The sequence below is a fragment of the Lynx rufus genome, unplaced genomic scaffold (assembly GCF_022079265.1).
Source record: "Lynx rufus isolate CCGP_SWC_20201006 ecotype Redwood Valley unplaced genomic scaffold, mLynRuf1.p SCAF_10, whole genome shotgun sequence".
In the NCBI taxonomy this organism is placed as follows: domain Eukaryota; kingdom Metazoa; phylum Chordata; class Mammalia; order Carnivora; family Felidae; genus Lynx; species Lynx rufus.
Genome location: NW_025814824.1, coordinates 40,476,753 through 40,497,637, shown reverse-complemented (window position 1 = coordinate 40,497,637; position 20,885 = coordinate 40,476,753). Strand labels below are relative to the sequence as shown.

At 40.6% G+C, this 20,885-nt stretch overlaps 1 protein-coding gene across 1 annotated transcript in view; it reads left to right on the top strand.

The window, feature by feature from the left end:
* The window catches only part of TTC39B (tetratricopeptide repeat domain 39B), a 127,703-nt gene that overhangs the window by 19,188 nt on the left and 87,630 nt on the right, over positions 1-20,885 (top strand). The window contains 1 exon segment of the mRNA XM_047064768.1: positions 14,418-14,452. Coding sequence (XP_046920724.1) covers positions 14,418-14,452 — 35 coding nt within the window.

Sequence of the window (20,885 nt, the reverse complement as noted above, 5' to 3'; positions counted from 1 at the left end):
ATCTCAAAGTAATACTTTAAGCTTTTTAAAATTGTTCTGATTGTTCATTTTTTACATTATATAGATAATACATAAAAGCATTCTTGTTGTAAAAGATCTAAGTGATGCAAAAGTCAAAGCGTGATCTTTCCATTGACCATTCCCTGCTTTCTCCTTCTCAGAGGAAATCAGCATTGAGTTTTTATGAATATATTCCCTATATCTTTCCAAGGACTAGGCTTTTCATTTAATATTTCGTTTTTTAAGTGTTTTATTTATTTTTGAGAGAGAGAGAGTGAGAGAGCGCATGCAAGCGAACACGAGTGGGGGAGGGGCAGAGAAAGAGGGAGACACAGAATCCGAAGCAGGCTCCAGGCTCTGAGCTGTCAGCACAGAGCCCGATGCAGGGCTTGAACTCATCAACTGTGAGAGCATGACCTGAGCCGAAGTCGGACCCTTTCCCGACTGAGCCACCCAGGCGCCCCTTAATTTAATATTTCTTAGAGATATTTCCATGGTTTGTTTTAGTCTTTATATAATGACTGAAGAGAATTGGGTAATGTAATTGTGCTGTAATTTATTTTACTATTTCTGTGTAGAAGATCATTTAGGTAGTGTCTAACTTTTTCCCAATATAATATGTTCCATAACAGAAGGATTCTTGTGTGTGTGTATGAATGTTCTAATAGCATAGATTCCTACAAGTAGTATTGCTATCCACGTATATGCATTTAAGTTTTAAAATAGATACTGTAAGACTGACTTCTATATAGACTGTAGCAAAGGTATGTGTTTGTTTTCCAGCATCTCTCTGTCAAGTGTGGATATTATCAGTCTTGTATATTCTTGTCAATCATATGGGCATACTGCTACTACTTTTTAGGTGCACATTTCCAAGTTTATTGGCTATTGGATTTCTTCTTCACTGAACAGTACTTTTCACACCCTTTATTGAGTGTTTTGGTTGTTTGTCTCTCATTGACCTGTAAGAGAGTTCTTTACGTATTATGAATAATACTTTTTTGTCTGGTAAAGGTGCCTTAAATATTTTTTCCTAGCCATATGCTTGTCTTGGAAGTTTAAAAACTTTATATGGCCCTATCTTTTACTTTTTTCTTTATGATTTCTGGGTTTTTGTCTTAGAAAGATTGTCCTTGTTTCAAGATTATAAAAAAATATTCTTCATTTATCTTGTGTGTGTGTGTGTGTGTGTGTGTGTGTACTTAATCTATATGGAAACTTGTATATGGGTTTAATTTTATTTTTGTCCTAAGAGATAACCAATTTCCTTAGCATCACTTATTATAATTCCTCACTTATATATAATTCTTCTTTCTTCAATTGAAAGATTTAACTGAATCATAAAATAAATATGTATATATATATGTGTGTGTGTGTATATACATATATATATGTATGTATATGTATATGTACATATACATATATCTTCCTGTGCCAACTCCACAGCTTTAATTTGGCAAGGAAAATTCTGTTTTCCTTTCAGATAAATTTGAAACCACTTGTAAGATTACTGGGCATGATGGATAGGAGCTCAGGCTATGGAGTCAGGTAGGCCTGTGTGTAAACCATTTATTAGCTCTGGGATGATAATTACACCTCTTTTAGAGAAACCCACTGTCTGGTTTATATGAGACAATATATTAAGATGCAAAGCGTAACACTTGGTGTATAAACATGCGAAATATTTTATATATTCTCATAGTGACATTTGATGTGTTCAGTAACCGTAGGATAGCTTATTAATCAGAATAACCTTTACTTTGACTTAAGAAACTAGTGCGTGCGTGCGCGCGCATGCACACACACACACACACACACACACACACACAGGTGAGCAAAATTTCTATCGACAGTGATGCTTGAAGTGTAAACACATGCGTTTGTGCATTCCTGGACCACTCATTTGTTTCTTTATTCTTTCAAATAGTAGTTTCGACACAGTTGCCATGTGTATGCCTTGTGCCTGGTTGGTATTATGGATATACCTCACGGAACCTGTGGCCTGGAGGGAACTCAGACACAAAACAAATGACCATGTACCTAAGTCTGCGAGATCTATGGTGTGGAAAGAAGTTGTATCTCCATAGCTTTGTTTTGGTTTGATGAGGGTCATTTTGTCAAATAGCTCAGTTTGTGGAATTTGCAAAATTTGTTTCTCAAGGAGTTTTAAAGGTTTTAATGACAGTGCATAAAATCACAGATTCTGAAGTTGAACTTTGTGGGTTCAGATCCCAGTTCTGTCAGGTCCATGCTTTGTGACCCTGAGCAAGTTATTTAACCTCTCTGTGTCCCAGTTTCATCATCTGTAAAGTGGAGATCACACTAAGCCACTTCAGAGGGCTGCTAAGAAGAACAAATGAGTTAATACATGTAAAAGCATTTAGAGCAGTGCCTGGTACAATGAAGAGTGCTGCAGAACTGACACCATTATTATGATAGCCTTATAGTATCAGCATCCACATTTCAACACTTCGTATGGAAATTTTTTATATTAGGTCGTTCTCCAAATCTTTAAAGAACCAACTTTATGGAGGTATAATTTGCATGCACTAAGATGCATCCATACTAAATGTACAGGGTAAATTTCATAATTGTGTACACCCATTTAACCACCACTATAATTGAGGTCTTGAACATTTGCATCAGCCCCAAATGCCTCTGCTCCCTGGTACTCCTTTGCAGTTATTTCAGATTCTTTTTAATGCATTAGTTTTACCAGATTTTTAGTATTTTCCTTTTACATGTTTAGGATTTTAAATTAAAAAAAATTTTTTTTGATGTGTGATGTATATTACATTCAAGATGCTATTTAAATGATCTGTACTAACTCATTCTGGCAGCCTCTCCTTTCTGCCAGTTTTGAGTAAGTTTCCATATTTAATTGTTTCTTGTTAGAAACCAAAATGTCAGCATTTCACTTATGATGGGATCGATTCAGTTATTGTCTTAGAATGTGAAGTTTATTTCTCGACATTATACAAATGTGCAGGTAGGTAGGCATTTAGCTTCTTGCTGAAAATTTCTTGCTGTTGAGAGGGAAATGTTGGTGGGAGTGAAGGAGAATTTAGTCCAATTTAGTCCAATTCTCCAATTTAGAGAAGTGAATGTATTGGAGTTTTAGCCTCGTCTCCCTTAGAATGCCCCAAGAGAACAGATTAACAGTTTTCAGCATCTCTGCTTTGCTAGCCCCTATAATTCTCATGAGGGTAGATACCCGCAGAGGGAAGGTGCTGTCTGAGTGGTCCAGTATTTGGTCACGTATAACTTTTCCCTGCAGTAATAACAACAAAAGTAATAATTTAACGAGAGCTGGCATTACCAAGTACTTATGGACAAGACACCAAGCTAAACTTTACATACAGCTTATGTAATTCTTTCAACCCCACATGTTTGGTATTATTGCTATTCCCATTTTACAATGATGAATATGAATCTTAGCGAATCTAAGTCGCTCCCTTATGGCCACACATAGTTAATAAGTGATGGACTCTGTACAGCTCATATTCTTAGCATTACTTCCCTCTTCAATTTAAAGCTTAAGGCTTTGGGTTTTGGTAAATTACCCCTACCATTTTATAGATTTTTCACATCTGTGTCTTACTCTACCTTCAAAATATCCAATTGGACAGGTAAGGAAATTTGATGTTTCATCCAGTTGTGTAAATATAGGCAAACTTTTTTTGGCGAGAGGCCAGATAGTATTTTCAGCTTTGTAGATCATTTGGTTTCACTTGCAACTACTCAGCTGTGAAGTTGTAACAGGAAAGCAGCCATACACAATTTGTAAATGATTGAGTGTGGTAGCGTTCCAATAAAACTTTATTTACAAAAATAGGCGGCAGGCTGGATTTGGTGCATGGGTTTGCTGTGGTGGCCTGATCTGTTTGGGGACACCAGGACATGTCAGCCAGAGGGAGGTAGAACCAGTTTTCTTCATGCCAAGGGTTGTGCTACCCAACTGCCCTGGCTGCAGCAAACCGTGCCACTCACCAGTGCCTTTAGGAGATACAAGTCCCAACGATAATAGCGGTTATGACTAATGTTTTGTATGCAGTCATTGTTGTACATGCTTTCGCCGTGTCATTTAATCCATGGACAATCCAGTGAGGTGGGAAACTGAGGCACAAAGAAGGACGATAGCTTGCCCAAGGCCCCAAAGCTAGTGTGTGGAGAAAGCGGGATTTGAACCTCTTGAGCTCAAGTACTCCTTCCTCCTCTCTCATGAATTTTGGGTTTTCTTAGTTTGAGGGCTCCTTTGAAGCCTTACTCGTCAGGAGCTGCCTCTTCTGAGTACTTATCTTCAGTGACAAGATTCTGTGGCCTACTTTTAAGGCATTTTATGTAAAAAAAAATTTTTTTTAATCTTTTTTAAAATACTTATTTTTGAGAGCGAGACAGAGCATGAGTGGGAGAGGGGCAGAGAGAGAGGGAGACCCAGAATCTGAAGGAGGCTCCGGGCTCTGAGCTGTCATGTCAGCACAGGGCCCTATGTGGGGCTCGAACTCAGGAGCTGTGAGATCATGACCTGAGCTGAAGTTGTACATTTAACTGACTGAGCCCCCCTGGTGCCCCTTAAGGCATCTACTTTGGAGCAGAGCTACACAGGAGATGCTAACTCAGCCATAGCTGGGAAATTTGGGGGTCCAGCAAGATGATGTAAGAGGTTTCGTTTTGCTCATCCGTAGGCTGCCCTTGAGACTTTTCAGCTGTAGAAACACTTTAATGATAAGAAAAAACATTGTTTATTATGGTCTGTGATCTCAGTTAAATCTCACAACAGTGCTATAAGTGAAGTGGTATTATAACGATTGTACAGATGGAAAAACTGAGGCTTAGCTATGGGATATTGGGTACATTAATTAAATCTCTTGGTCTTAGTTTCCTCATTTGGATGTAGTAATAGTCTTATTTCACAGGGTTATTATGAAGATTAAATGAGCTAATGCACGTCAAGGATTTAGATCAGTGCTTGGCACTCGGTGTTGTTACCTGTTGTTATGAGAACACAGTAGAGGTGAACTGCTCACTTTTTATGATTGTCTGTAAATTAGAAATAAGCATCCAAGAGCCCAGTGTGGTGCCTGGATGTTGGTAAATGGAATTGACAGTTATTTCTTCATAGGAAGAAGCTGTGGTTTCTGTGTCCCTTTTAATTTTAAAGTACCTCTGCTAGTGATGGTCTCAAAATGAGACAGTTGAAAATGTCAAAACTCAGCCTTTTGGTTCTGTTTGCTGCTGTTTGTTTTGTGTAAAATTATTCCTTTGCACAAATCGCATGTCCTAAATACTATCCTGTTGACAGTAGATCCGGTGGGGTTTGCACCAGAGGACTGGAGCACTTGACATGTTAAGTGGTTAGCAAGGTTCCTTTTACAGCCGTAAAAATAGTAGGTGAGTAGACGGTGTACAGGCAAGTAAAATAATTTCCTCATTTATGTTAAATAAATTTAATAATACACAGTTGTGAAAAACATATTTTGCTTATGTCCTCTTAATTGCACACATACACCACTCCTCTATGAGAGTCTATCCAAAGTCATGTGTACTCTGTCATATAATGGTAATTTACAGGATTTGTTCAGTGTAAATTTTGACTATATACACAGTTTTCCCCTTGAATGCTCACCTTAGAGTTTAACCCCTGTCTTAGCTGTAACTCAGCTCCATAGTTCTAATAAAATGCAGAAAAGGAACTTCTTTTCCCCCTTCATAAGGTTAGCTGTTTCTGTTTTGTTTTGTTTTGTTTTTTTGGTAACACCCTCATTCATGTGTTGGAAAACTAGAGCCATGCTGTCCAGTTCAGTTGTTGTTTGTGAGAGTGACATCTGGTGGTTTCTTTTTAATTCTCATCATGGTTTCTCTGTGCTTGGCTAGAAGTTCTTAGAAATTCCAGAGAATCATTGTGTGAGTCACTTTGCTTGATACTTAACACACTAACTAGCTATTGAGTTAGTGCCACTGAATCGTCTCAAACTTTGAAAAGCCCGGCATTCCTTTTAGATGCAGTCTCTCTGACTGCCAGCCTTCCCTGAGGGATTTTATTTTAGCATGTATAATGGATGAACAGCTGCCTTATTGGGGAAGATTTCTGTTTAATTCACAGAAGCTAGGATTTTGAGTAAGGGATGATATCTGTGCCATCATCTCTGCCTTACTCATGAGGAAGCTTGAACCCTGAGAGGTTGCGTGTATTGGCCAAAGTCACACTGTGTTGGCCAAGGTCACTCTGCTCCCCAGTGAGCTGAGGTCCTGAGCTCTGTGCCCTTAAGTTATGTTAATCATGTCGGGTGACACACTGAATTACTGAATTAAGAAGGATCTGGGCATCAAAGGAGATGAGGTGAAGGCATTTTAAGATGGGAGAAGTAAAGGCAGTTAACATTTTTGAGCACCTATTTGCTATAGATATTCCCAGATACATTTTTTTTTGTCTCTCTTCCAAAAGGGGGTGCAGAATCTTTAGCGTGACAGGGTTATCGAGGAAATCCAGGGAGGGATCCCAGTCTGTCTCTATGAGTCTGCTGATTCATTCCATATCTGAGAATTTAGTATCCTGTGGCATTGTATTTATTGATTCTGTGTTGAGTTGGACCTGTACGTGCATTATCTCGCTAGCATCCTTGCAACGGTTCCGGGCAGGTGATTGGAATCCCCATTCTACAGGTGGGGAAGTGGAAGGATTGAAAGGGTGAGAACAAGCCCAAATGTAACTTCCAGGCCTAAATGTGTGTTTTCCACCTTACTGTGGTGGAAATGTACTACATTGCCCCTGTGATGCTTGAGTGAATCATTGAATAAAACCTTACTCATCGACATGTAAGAGTTGTTAAGTGAAAATGTGCTTAATTTATTTTTGTGTTCCAAGTAATTCTTCCTATGGAATTGTTACTCTATATCCCAGTTTTCACCATCAGATCTATGATTTTTGGTAAATGTGAAACTTAAAAAAAAAAGGACAGAACTTGTGGGGTAGTATCAGAGTACTTTTTTGGCATGAGAGGAACAGAGAGCCATATTAATTGACCATATTAACTGTACTCAGTGTGAGACTATTTTCAATGTCAGGTGACAAATGTGTAAAAAAAAAACTTTTAAGGCCCAACTTTTTTTCTTCTGGCAGCTGATTTATTGTTTGTATTATTAAAATTTTTAAAAACTCTATTTTTGAATAATCTTTGAAAACCTACAGTTTTTTTACTTTGTGTATCCCCCCAAATCAAGTTTTACAAACCTTCTGGGTAGGTTCAGAAGGTGAACTCTGTCGTGTTGTTGTTGTTGTTGTTGTTGTTGTTTTTTAATCTGTTCTATTTGAGAATTATGTTCATAGTCTGGTCTTCTGAAACCATGGGTAGGTCACATTTTGTTCGCTGCAAAGGCCAGGTGGGAACTTGGAATATGAGTGTGTGTATGGGCCCCAATTGCTTTCCTTCTCTTTGATGAAGAGCGCTGTGGGTCAGATAAGGTTTCACAGAGAACTTGCTTTGATGTTAATCCTCTAATGCGAGTGTGAGTGGTGGTTGCGCCCTTCGTACCCAGTAAATGGGATGCTGAAGCTGGGCTTTACATTTGGCTTCAGAGGGTTTCAGGGCATCGCTGCTCCCTCACACAATATGAAATTATAAAAAATGTAGCCTTGCATATAAAACACAGCTGGCTGTAACCCTCAGAATCCAATGGGGGAGTTTAAATGCTCTGGCAGGCTATGGGCTCCTCTTTGAGCCTGACAAAGGTAAGGAGAGAAATGGATAGCAAGTGTGAGCAGAATGAAAAATTATTGCTGGGAGATGAGCCCAGGGTTTATATGTTTTTTAAAAAAGGTCTTTGCCCAGCCTTTCTTCTAAAAGTCACCTCATTAACACCCCAAAAAGATGTTTTTTTAGTGAATTAACCCTAATTTAGAAAAATCAATGCTTTGTTGATGTTATAGTGGGCAATGATGTCACTTCAGTTTATGTATTTCTCATATGATTCCTGTAGCAATGTGCCCCTTCTCCTTTCATGTGTGAAAAGATGTACATCTAATACCTGAGAAATCCTGGTACACCACTACGATAATGATAAATTCTAACATCTGATGTCAGTCCTGTGTCCCATTTTGAACATCTTGTTTTTTAATTAAGTTAAATTAAATTCTATTTTAATCAGTATAGTTTACATACAGTATTATATTAGTTTTAGGTGTACAATATAGTGATTCAACAACCATTTTGAATATCTTAATTCTCTTCATACTCATTTTGAATATCATTCAGGGGTGAATATCAGGCCCAGGAATGTTTGTGGTCCTTGGGATCCCAATATCTGTGGCTATAAATCCCTGCCCTAGTCCCAGGGGAGGTTGGGCCATCCTTTTCATGTCTCATCTCCCTGGGAATGGTCCAGATGTGCCTTAGAGCCAGGGGCAGAATCTGTGACCTGTCAGAGTTGTTGGCAGCTCTGGGGTTCTTTGAGTCCATGGTACCAAACACACAGCTTCATTGGTCAATAGAATGGAACATTGGGTGAAAGCTCCAGTGAGGAGGGTCTGGTATTATGGGGTGGGGGGTGGGGGGCTCCCACTGAGGAGGAAGGTGTCTACAGAGCCCCATCAAACCTTGTCATCCCTCTCTGAAGAACAGCAGCTCGATGAGAACAGGGTAGCATCAGCTCACAGACCGGTGAAGTCATCCGTATGAGAGACGGAAAAATGGTGGAAGAGGCAGAGGAGGAGGAAGAGGTAAGGGAGAGAGGGAGAGACCTAGAGAAGTGACTCAGCCTTTTGGATTTGTGGTATCTAGTTTTCATTTCCATCATGTTTCTTCCTACTTCTTGGAGTAATAGTTGCCACGCACTCCTTTTCACACTGCAAAATGAAGTAAAATTCAGATGGAGAGTCTTGAAAGGTTGTAAATCCGTTTGGGCTCTTTGGAAGTTAATATAGAGTATTTACATTACTACTTTTAATAGCTTATTTGGCTATTAAAATAAGCCAAATAAGGCTTAAACACTAGGGATCAACAGAATGTAAACCTTTTCATTAGTATCTTCATTATTTAAGATTCTTAAATGGACATTTGTTAAGAACTTGCTGCTACTTACATGCACTTGCATGCATTTTTGCTACCCAGAATATGACAAATATAACAAATTAAGATGAAAATTGCTTAAAAAGCCTTAGTAGTTGATGTAGCACCCCCATAACCCCCTCCACGCCCCCCCCCCCCCAACACTCTGTTCCCATGAGCAGGGTTCTCCATCTGAGGACAGGGGGAAAGTTTCAGGCTCCCCACCTAGCAGGAGCAGGCCCGGGAGTGCTAGCCTTGCCTCCAGAAGGCCCTCCAGGGAATCCTTCATGTACAGAGTCAGTCCATTTGCTAAATTGCAAAATGAAACCGCTCAAGGTAAGGACCTTTCCTCTCCAGACAAGGGTACTCAGCCAGCCAGTCAGCCAACGGTTATTTGCTAAGAGTCGGTGAAGTGCAAAGTACCGTGCTAGGTTCTAAAGTGGATTTAAAAGCAGTGTGATGGCCCTTGACTCCAGCCAGGGAGGCAAGATAGGCTCTGGGAAGAGCCAGGTACCGTGTTGAGGCAATGTGTGATCAGGAGCCAGGTGTGGCTCACGTAAGTGTTTGTTACACTACACCCAAGGGTAATTGCTCCTTAAGGTTCGCCCAGCGTGGCCATGGGGGAGGCAAATGAGGTAGCCTTCAAGGAAGAAACTAAACACAGGCGCTTTCTGTGAGCACATCATGTTTGTCAGCGGGGTGATCTTTCCTCTCTTAACTGTCATTAAACTTGAAGGACTCTGGATGCTTTCCTGACTGTATGCGTTTCAGCTGGGGTCCACCTCGTGAGCCTACCCAGGCCTGGGAAGTTTAAGGGAAACAGCTTGTGGTGATCACTGGGGGAATAAAAACCAGCTCTGGAGAAGCACTGGGAAGTTGGTGGTGAGTGGAGAAGCAAAGAGACTACAGGTAGAGCGGTCTCATTGCACTCGGTGGAGACTATATGCGAGCGTACTTGGTGCTTGGGTGGGAGGCCATTGATGATAAGCAGTCTGTGCAGACCTAGTGCCAGACCTGGGATCTAGATGGGAGTCCACGGAGGAAAGGAGCTCCTGAGGCAGAGGCAGGAGAGGGACAATTTGAAGTGGATGTCGGGACCTAGAGAGAAAGAAGGAAAAAGAAGCCATTGGCCCCTGGGTATGTGCTGCGGGAGGTACGGGAGACTTCTCTGACTTCTGTCTTCTCCCCCGTGGAATCCACATCAGTTTCCCCAGGGATCTAGGAGACCGTATTTGCAGGTACCTAGGGAGAGAGTGTGTTGTCAGTGTTCACGTCAAAGTATAATTTCCACAAATTACAAATATAATTCCCAGAATGATATAAAATGAACGTGTCAAAAGTTTTATTTGACCCATCTGTGGAGGAAACCACTGGGATGGTAAACTGATTAAAAGAATATTTGTGGAACTGGGTATTTATAAAGCAATGTTAGATTAAGATTACTAGGTTATACATAAAACTGGGTAGTATCCTACAGGGTAGTAAAACTATAGTCTTTAAGGTTTTACTACCACTCAGAAATCTAGAAGTTAACATGTAACTTCACGGTATTTGAGTTCTAATCAGATAGTAAATAGCAAAGTCAAACACAAGTATATTCTCCTAGAGAATGAGCTAATCCCTGGGAGGGCCTGCTCAACCATGTTGCTGTATGACCTTGAGAAGATATGCTGTCCCCTCCTCTCCCACCCCCTTGCAACTTCTGCCCAGGTGCCTTAATATCAAGTTGTGGATGGTTTTAACAGTAAAGAAATACTTTGGAGTTAAAGATCTGAGCTTGAATCCCAATGCCTTTACTTACCAGCTGTGTCATATGGGTCAGGTAATTACCTATGATTTACCCCGATTTACTTGATGTAAATTGGGAGGAGCAAGTGAGATAACTTTTGTAAAATGCCTGGCACATGATATGTGCTCAATCTTAGTTCTCTTTATTTACCCTTCCTCTTTCCCAAATGAAAACATTTCACCTTTTGTCTGGCCTTCATAGAGCTCTCTCTCTCTCCCTCTCTCCCTCTCTCCCTGTCTTTCCTCTCTTTCCTCTAGTTTATTAGAATAGTACTCTAGAACTCTGGTGCATTTTCTCCATTCCTAATAGAGATATTCTATTCAATTTTCATTATTCATCTAAATGGAAAAAAAATTGAAATTAACGTTCTTTTTTCTTTTTAAAAAAAATTTTTTTTTTCAACGTTTATTTATTTTTGGGACAGAGAGAGACAGAGCATGAACGGGGGAGGGGCAGAGAGAGAGGGAGACACAGAATCGGAAACAGGCTCCAGGCTCTGAGCCATCAGCCCAGAGCCTGACGCGGGGCTCGAGCTCGCGGCCCGCGAGATCGTGACCTGGCTGAAGTCAGACGCTTAACCGACTGCGCCACCCAGGCGCCCCTTTTCTTTTTTTTAATTAAAAAAATTTCCACAGCTTCTGGGGTGCCTGGGTGGTGCAGTTGGCTAAGTGTCCGACTTTTGATTTCAGGTCAGGTCACGATCTCACAGTTTGTGAGTTTGAGCCCCACATCGGCCTCTGCACTGATGGTGCAGATCCTGCTTGGGATTCTGTCTCTCTTTCTTTCTGCCCCTCCCCTGCTTGTGCTCTCTCACACACACGTGTTCTCTCTCTCTCTCTCTCTCAAATAAACTAAATTTCCACAGCTTCTGTGTTGAGATGTAGTTAACATTTAGCATTTTGTCAGTTTAAAGTATACAATGTAGAGATGTGACATATGTACATTTGTGAAATGATTACCATAATAAGGTTGGTTAACGCATCCACCACCTCACCGAGTTATGCTTTTCTCTGTGCTGGTGAGAACTTTTAAGATCTTTTCTCCTAGCAACTTCCAGATACACAAGGCAATATCGTTAACTATGGCCCCATGTTGTACAGCGTCCTTTATTTAGAGAACGCTCTGCTTATGACAAAATGGAGAGATGTTACTTAAGTGAAGATGATTTCTTGTGTGAGATTCTTATTTTTTCTTCTTCTGAGGGAGTATTTCTTGCATAAGACTAAAAGCCTCGTCTCCTTTTAAACTGAGAGCTGGCTCCCTGAGCTGTCCTTCCTTAAGGGAACTCGGGAAGTCTTTCAGTGTGTGCTGCGTGCCCTGCTTTGGGTTGAGGTTCACGAGCAGGGGACAGTGCGCGGTAGCCTTCCAGGCATGTGATCTCTACGTTCCCCCTTCCTTGGCTAAAATCGGCCCCGGGTGGGGTTGACAACACCAGACGGACTGTGAGCTGGTATCTGGTACAGGCAGTGGACCATCACAGCCGGATTGGTGTTCCTGGAGAGCAGAGTTTCTCCCTTCTCCACGGTGTCTTGATGATAACGGTGTGCTGACAGGTGAGACGTTGTGCTGTGATTCAAAATGACAACATCTGTGATACCAACAGCCTCCACAGACTTTTGATTTGGAGAAAGGAGTCTGCTTCTAAATGGGGATTTTTTTAATGGAGGCCAGAGAAGCATCTTTTTACTTCTGGCTTAGGTGCCTTTGCTTCAGGACTAGTTCATTTCTCTTCTGGTAGTTAATTGATGAGCTTCCACTTTTGCTCCAGGAGAGTGTGGTTAAGTTTGACTTGCCGTTGACTCTACCTCCCTCCCAATGTGGATTAGCGGGTTGGGGAATCCAGAGTCTGACCTTCTGCCACTACTTGCAACGTTGCATCTTCTTAGTATTTACACGTTTTCCCGCCCCTTTCCTGCCTAAATGTAGAGCTCAGGTAGCCCTCTTTCCTCATTTCTGCATCAGAGCTCTAAATGAGGTGATGTGATCAGTGCCTTGACAGTCCGAACTCCGTTTACGCACTCGTTAGGCAACATGTATTTATTGAGCAGCTACTGTGCCAAGCCCTGGTGATTTTTCTGTAGACGTGATAAATAAGAACCTGCCTTGATGGAGGCAGGCTGTAACCAAGTAAGTAAACAAAATGATCGCAGATTATGATAAATGTAATGCATGAAATAAATCAGATGATGAGAAACTATGAGCTGCTATTCTTAGTAATTTTAATCAGGGTCATTAGAGACAGTCTCTTTGTGAGCTGAAAACTGAAGGATGGGAATGCGTCAGCCACAGGAAGAGTTGAGCAAAGGGCCTTCTGGGAAGGAGAGAGCAATGAAGAGAGATGTAGGAGGGGTTTGGCTTGTTCAAGGACCACAAAGACAGGCCTGCACATGAAATGGAGGGAGCCAGGGTGCAGGTGGGTAGAGAGGTGGCCAGAGGGAGGTAGAGTTGCTCAAGGCTCTGTTGATCATGGGAAGGAGTTTGGTTGATTCTAAGTACAATAAAGCTTGTAAAAAGGTCTATGACAGTGGGATGGCAAGAGCTAATTAAAGGAAGAGAAAGAAAAGAATATAGTTGTGTGGAGGCTCGATTGGAGAGTATCAAGTGTAGGAGTGGGGAGACCAGTGAAGTCCTTGTGCTCGGATTATGGTGATGGTGGCATGGATGCAGGGAGAAAGATGCTTTGACAATTGGACTAGAGGGCACCTGGGTGGCTCAGTCCATTAAACATGCGACCCTTGATTTTGGCTCAGGTCATGATCTCACGGTTCATGAGATTGAGCCCCAAGTCGGGTTCTGTGCTGACAGTGTGGAGCCTGCTTGGGATTCTCTCTCTTCCTCTCTCTCTCTGCCCCTCCCTGGCTTGCTCTCTCTCTCAGAATAAATAAGTAAACTTAAAAAAGAAAATTGGACTGGGTTATGTTGGGTCCCATGTATTTGGATGAGGAGCCTGGTTTGATTTTTGTAAGCTTTATATGTATGTACATTTGTGAGTGGATGTGTATTTGTGAGTGTGTGTGTATGACTGAGTTTATGAGTGTGTTAGTGTGTATGAGTGTGAGGTGTGTGTGTGTGTGTACACACCTGCACTTGGGTTTTTCTCCTGTTGTAGCTTTTGGACGGGCAGACCAGTGGCATGAAGGAAAGGGCTGTCTTTTGTGGACACATTAACTGGGGGAGAAAAGGTGATGGCAGGAAGACTAGCTAGAAGGTTCATGAAGCTAGATGTGAAAGGAAGGTCCGGGGGATGCTAACAGCCACAGAGCAAGAAAAGACGAAATTGGGCAAGTCCAGTTTGTTTTATCCTGCGTGTGGTATGAATGAGACTGAGGAAGGAGACACAACGCCGTTAAAGAAATCACACTCTTCAAACTGGTCCCATTTGATTGCTAGTTTTACTAGTCTTAATTATTTAAAAAAAAGATTAACCCTTACCTAAATTCAGTTGCTTGATTTCTCTAGAAGACAGTCCCTTAGTGGGAGTTGAGTGACTCTACTGCATCCCATCCCAGCCACCCGCCGCCCCTGCATATACACACATAGTCTTGATTCTTGAGAAATTCACTGTATTTTTTGTTCCCCTCCAGGACATCTTTGAAGATGCATTGGAAACCATCTCTATGTAAGTAGTAACACAATAAGAAGTATGTAGTAAATAAAACTGGACGGTTTTCTTATATAAAATGTAAATATTTCATTGTGACTTTTTTGGGTGAGTTGTGACTACTGCCAGAAAGCAATACTTCTCTGTAATTCAAGAGTTAGGATGTATTTATTAATACTTAAGAAAGGATCTGTCTAGGGGCGCCTGGGTGGCTCAGTCAGTTAAGTGCCTGACTTCGGCTCAGGTCATGATCTCACAGTTCGTGATTTCAAGCCCCACATCGGGCTCTGTACTGACAGCTCAGAGCCTGGAGCCTGCTTTGGAGTCTGTGTCTCCCTCTCTGTCTCTCTGACCCTCCTCAGCTCACACTGTCTGTCTCTCTCAAAAATAAATAAACATTAAAAAAAAAAAAAGAAAGGATCTGTCTAAAGTTACTAGCAAGTATATTTTTGAGTATTATTTCTTATAACCTTAATTAAACTAAAATAAAAAATTGTTTTCCAAAAAATTTAATTTTGTTTATACCTAACCTTTTATATCTTGTCCATATTTTTTTTTACACGAGTAACCTCATATTGCAGAATTTTGCTTTTGGTTTGCACTTAATTTTATTGCAAGCATTTCCTGTAAGTTTACATAGTTTTTGTAATGATTTTATATGATATCCTATTAGATCAAGTGGAACACCACAATTACTCATTTCTCCACTGTTAGACATTTAGATTATTAGCCAATTTAAAAACTTAAAACTAGGTAATGAATATTTTCATGTATTTCGCTTTGTCATATTGTTGAATTACCTGCAAAGATTCTGTGAAGATTAACTTCACAGATGTAGGATTACTGGATTACAAGGGATGGAGATTTTTATTGCTCTTTATACAATATATTTCAAATTGCCTTTCTGCATTAATCAGCTCGGGCCACCGTAACAAAGCAACACCGTAACAAAGCAGCTCGGGTGGCTTACACAATAGAAATGTATTTTCTCGTAGCTCTGGAGGCTGGAAGTCTGAGCTCAGGGTGCCGACACAGTCAGGTTCCAGTGAGAACACTCCTGGCTCGTAGGTGGCTGCTTTCTCTTGATGTCTTCACACAACAGACAGACAGACAGACAGACAGACGTCTCCTATATAAGTACTAATCCCATCATGAGAGTACTGCTCTCAGGACCCCGTATACACCTAATTTTCTCCCATAGGCCTCATCTGCAAACACCATCACGTTGGAGGTAAGGGCTTCAACAGCTGCATTTGGGGGACACAGTTTAGTCCATAGCACTTTCAAAAGGGTTTTATCAGTTTATGTGGCCACCAATACTGTGTAAGTGAAGCGGTTTCTTTTGACTAGACTTTCCATAGAGCATCACCACCACTGGGTACTGTTTGAAATGGTTTTGTTAGTCAGATAATATCTAATTGCTTACGTTTTTAAACTTTTTCTTTAGTGCTTGCTTTGGCAGCACATATACTAAACTTTTTCTTTATTACCATTGTTCACGTTGCAGTTCCTTTTATATGAATTCTAGTTTTCTTTTACATGCTTAACTTTTTTTTCTCACTGTTTCTCTTATGTAACTTATGACCTGTAAAACATATATATTCTTCAATTTTCTGTTATATTTGCTTCACGTATCTCCCCAGTTGTTTTTTCTTTGTTAGTTATACATTTTTTATGTTGTCCAAATGTTTTAATGTTTATATTGTTGAATGTTTGTTTATGTGGTTTAAAAAGAAAAAAGCTGAATTGTGATTAGGACTGAAAAAAAATAACCTCTTTATTTTGGAACAATTACTGTGAAGATGGTACAGAGAATATTTGAAAATGACTTGAATTAGTTGTAAATGTATATTGCAAATTCTAGAGCAACCACAAAAAAAAAAAGAGATATATGTAAGAAAGGAGATAAAGTGAAATCATATAAAATAATTAAAATCACAGAAGGCAGAAAAAGTAAAAAACAAAAATAGGAACAAAGAACAAGGGCAACAAATAGGAAACCAAAGAATACGGTAGGTATTAATCCAACTGTATCAATAATCACTTAGAGTATCAGTGGTGTATGTATGCCAATTAAAAGACCAAGATTGCCAGCATGGATCGAAAAGTATGTATCAATGACTTTAAACATAAAGACTCATCTAGATTAAAAGTAAATGGATGGAGGGACACCTGGGCGGCTTAGCTGGTTTAGCATCTGACTTCGGCTCAGATCATGATCTCACGTTTCGTGTGTTCAAGCTTGGTGTTGGGCTCTGAGCTGACAGCTTGGAGCCTGGAGCCTGCTTTAGATTCTGTGTCTGTCTGCCTCTCTCTCTCTCTCTCTCTCTCTCTCTCCCCCACTTGTTCTCTCTCTCTCCCTCTCTCTCTCTCTCAAAAATAAGTAAACATTAAAACAAAGTAAATGGATGGAGAAAAATATACCATGCTGACTCTAATCAAAAGAAAGCAGGAGTAGCTCTATTAATTTTAGACAGAACAGGCTTCAAAGTAAGGAAAGTTATTAGAGATAAAGGACATTACATAATGATAGAAGGATCCATTCTCCAGGAAGACATAACTGTTCTTTTTTTTAAAATTTTTTTTAAATGTTTATTTCTTTTTCTTTTTTTTTTAATTTTTTTTTTTTTTTTTTTTTTTTTTTTTTTAGTGTTTATTTATAATTGACAGAGAGAGACAGAGCATGAGCGGGAGAGGAGCAGAGAGAGAGGGAGACACAGAATCTAAAGCAGGCTCCAGGCTCTGAACGGTCAGCACAGAGCCTGATGCGGGGCTTGAACTCACGGACAGCAAGATCATGACCTGAGCTGAAGTCGGACGCTCAACCGACTGAGCCGCCCAGGTGCCCTAAATGTTTATTTATTTTTGAGAGAGACAGAGACAGAATGCGAGTGGGTCAGGGACAGAGAGAGAGGGAGACACAGAATCCAGAGCAGGCTCCAGGCTCTGAGCTGTCAGCACAGAGCCCGATGTGGGGCTTGAACTCAAACTGTGAGATCGTGACCTGAGCCGAAGTCAGATGCTCAACCGACTGAGCCACCCAGGCGCCCCAGCATAACCGTTCTTAATGCGTGTGTATGCATCTAACAACAGAGCATCAAAGTACATGAGGCAAAAACTAACAGATGCGGCTGTTATCGTAATTGATGACTTCAACGCACTTCTCAGAAATGGACAGATCCAGCTGGCTGAAAATGAGTAAGGAAATAGTTGAACTAAAAACAAAAAGCAAACAAAAACCCCTGAACTTAACCCAACTGTATTGAATTTAGAACCCTGCGTCGTGCCAACCCTAAAATTGCTAACCTACCCTTCCAACACCATTTGCTGTCTGTGAAAGAAAGAAAATTTATGTATGATGCTTCCTTTGTGAAATAGTAAATTCATTAGAATAATGGTGCTCTGTTTCTGGGCTTTCTGTTTTGTTCCTTTGATCTGTATGTCCGTGTTTGCATATAAATTACTCATTCATTCAACTGTTTCAGGTGTTTCATTGTTAGTATGACTGGTTCTTAGAACAGCAGTATCCCAACAATGACCCTGTGATGGAGATGTTTTTGATTCGTCGCTATCAGAAACGTTTTGTGTACTTTTAAAACGTGTGTGTGTGTGTGTGTGTGTGTGTGTGTGTGTGTGGCTGCTCCTACTGTCAACTGTGTTATAATTTTTCACATCCTGAAAACAATAGTTTTTTTTTTTAATGTTTTTATTAATTTATTTTTGAGACAGAGACAGAGCATGAGCAGGGGAGGGGCATAGAGAGAGGGAGACACAGAATCTAAAGCAGGCTCGAGGCTCTGAGCTGTCAGCACAGAGCCTCACAAGGGGTTCGAACTCACGGACTGCGAGATCATGACCTGAGCTGAAGTCGGACGCTCCACCGACGGAGCTACCCAGGCGCCCCTGAAAACAATAGTTTTTTTTTTTTTTTTTTTTTTTTTTAACACTACCTCACTTCCTAAGTTTCTCACATTTTATTTTCCATTCATTGCCTCTTTTAGGCTCTTTTCAGCTCTATACATCTGCCATCATTTCCTGTTTCTTTTTTTTCTTAGAGAGAGAGAGAGAGAGAGAGAGAGAGAGAGAGAGAGAGAGAGAATGAATATCTCAAGGAGGCTCCGCGCCCAGCACAGAGCCCGACACAGGGCTTAATCTTGCAACTGTGAGATCATGACCTGAAATCAAGAGTCAGACACTTAACTTAGCCACCCGTACACCCTTCTTTTTTCTTTTAATTTTTACTTCCCTGTCCTGCTCACGTTAGCAAACTTGCAGGTTTAACCATTTTAGAATTTATCTTGTTCTTTTAGATTTCTGATCTGCATTGTTTCTTGTGTCCCTTAAGACTGTCTCTTTAACAGTTTTGTGTTTCCTTTTCAACTTTGCCAAAATGTCCCTCCCTGGTACATGTTCTTGTAAGTAGCAACATATTATAGTAATGTATCACCAAATGCATTATACTAATACAGTACATTATCTCATAGAGAGCCTCACCTCCTTGACATAGAGACCAAAGCCAGAATGCGTAGCCAAAGTAGATATTAGAGTTCACGTTCTAATAATCTTGCCTTTTGCTTGTAGTAGTGGCCTCTATCCAGAGTCTGTTTATAATTAATTTTTACCTGATTCTAATAAATTTTGCTTTTTGGCATAATTTTGCCAGAGCTCTGGAAGGTGTTGTGAGGGGGGTGGTTTAGAAGTCAGTTTGTTGATAGTGACAAAAAATGGCAGTGAAAGGAGAAAGAAAATATGGCATATGGTCATGGAACTCCAAAGCACAGCCACCTGGTTTTACTTTGTTTAGGTATTCAAAACGAGATGTCCCTTTCTGGAGAGACGGGCCCTCAGATTTGGTGGGCTAACCTGAGCTTCATTCCCAGCCTGCCACTTACTGCCTGAGAGGCCTGGGACTAGCTTCTCTGAGTGTCAGTTTCTTTCATCCTTGCCTACATTTATTGGGAAGATAAAATTCATTTAAATGCGGTAATGGGAGTAAAGCACATAGTAGGTGCTCACTAAATATTGGTACCTTACTATTTCCCCCATCCTCAACCCTGATTTGCTGTTCGGTCTCCAGTGAGAAAATCATGTTCATAATTCTGTCTCTGAGACATTGGGAAAAGGTTAAATTTAATCTAGTACATTCCATTTAAAAAGGTGGAGTGTCACATATTGGGTCACATATGTTAAGGAAATTTTAGAATGAGTAGAAATGTTTTAAGATGACATTTTCAGAGTTAGTAGGATATACTTCATTCACAGGGAAACCTCACTTGGATGGATCCTTTTATTTCCTCAACATAGAGTGTGGTGTTTCTGTACCCAGGTCTCTTGCGTTACTCATCTTTTTTGAAATAAAAAAAAAAATACTGAGAAGTAGTCCATTAATTCAATCCTTTTCTTTTAGCAGATTATTTCCCCTGTGATTACAAATATGAGTTAATTGCAAACAATTCTTCAATTTTTTTTGTATGTGAACTTTTAGTTATTTCAGTTTTTCTTGAATTTGTGATGCCATGACATTCCTTCTGTGACCTTCTAGCCGTTAAGCTCAGTAGAGCTCTTTTTCCGCCTGCTGAGTGAACCACATGTTTTGTTTTATGTTTCTAGTGCTAACAGTGATGCTTCAACTTCTCTGTAGCAAGAGATGGTCCCCATGCCAACCTGATGATTAATTTATTCCTGTGAATATTTTTGCCCGAATTTCCAGTGAACAGATGCAGGCTAAGAGATGAGAGAGGCCTTCAATCATTTCCACAAAAGAAAACTATTTTCTGCTCTCCTTTTCTGCTTAATGGATTTACCACCACAGACTTAGATTTTCCTACTTCCGAATCTTTGTGGTAACAACTGTGTTATTTTAACTGACTCTGTTGGGAAGTTACTAGGTTTGCAAACTGTTAGATCATACAAACATCTCCACCGTTTAGAACTGAAGGGAAAATGAGAGGCTTTTTTTCCCCTTTAACTGTTAGTGACACATCAAAGAGGTCCTTTTTAAAAATTAGAATTGTGGGGGTGCCTGAGTGGCTCGGTCGGTTAAGCGTCCGACTTCGGCTCAGGTCATGATCTCACGGTCCATGAGTTCGAGCCCCACATCGGGCTCTGTGCTGACAGCTCAGAGCCTGGAGCCTGTTTCAGATTCTGTGTCTCCCTCTCTCTCTGCCCCTCCCCTGTTCATGCTCTGTCTCTCTCTGTCTCATAAATAAACGTTAAAAAAAATTAAAAAAAAATAAATAAAAATAAATAAAAATTAGAATTGCGTATGAACTTTCCGACCTGCTGGGTGTAAGGAGCTGACCTCTGAGGGAGGGACTATTAGTTAGACCCATGTTCTGATCCATAGGAATATGCCAGGGGTTTAGTCGTGCTGCAGTCTCTCGCCTCCTGATTGAACAGTTCCCTGCTGACATGTGCCCCGTGGTTCTCTGATGACCAGCATTCTTCTCTC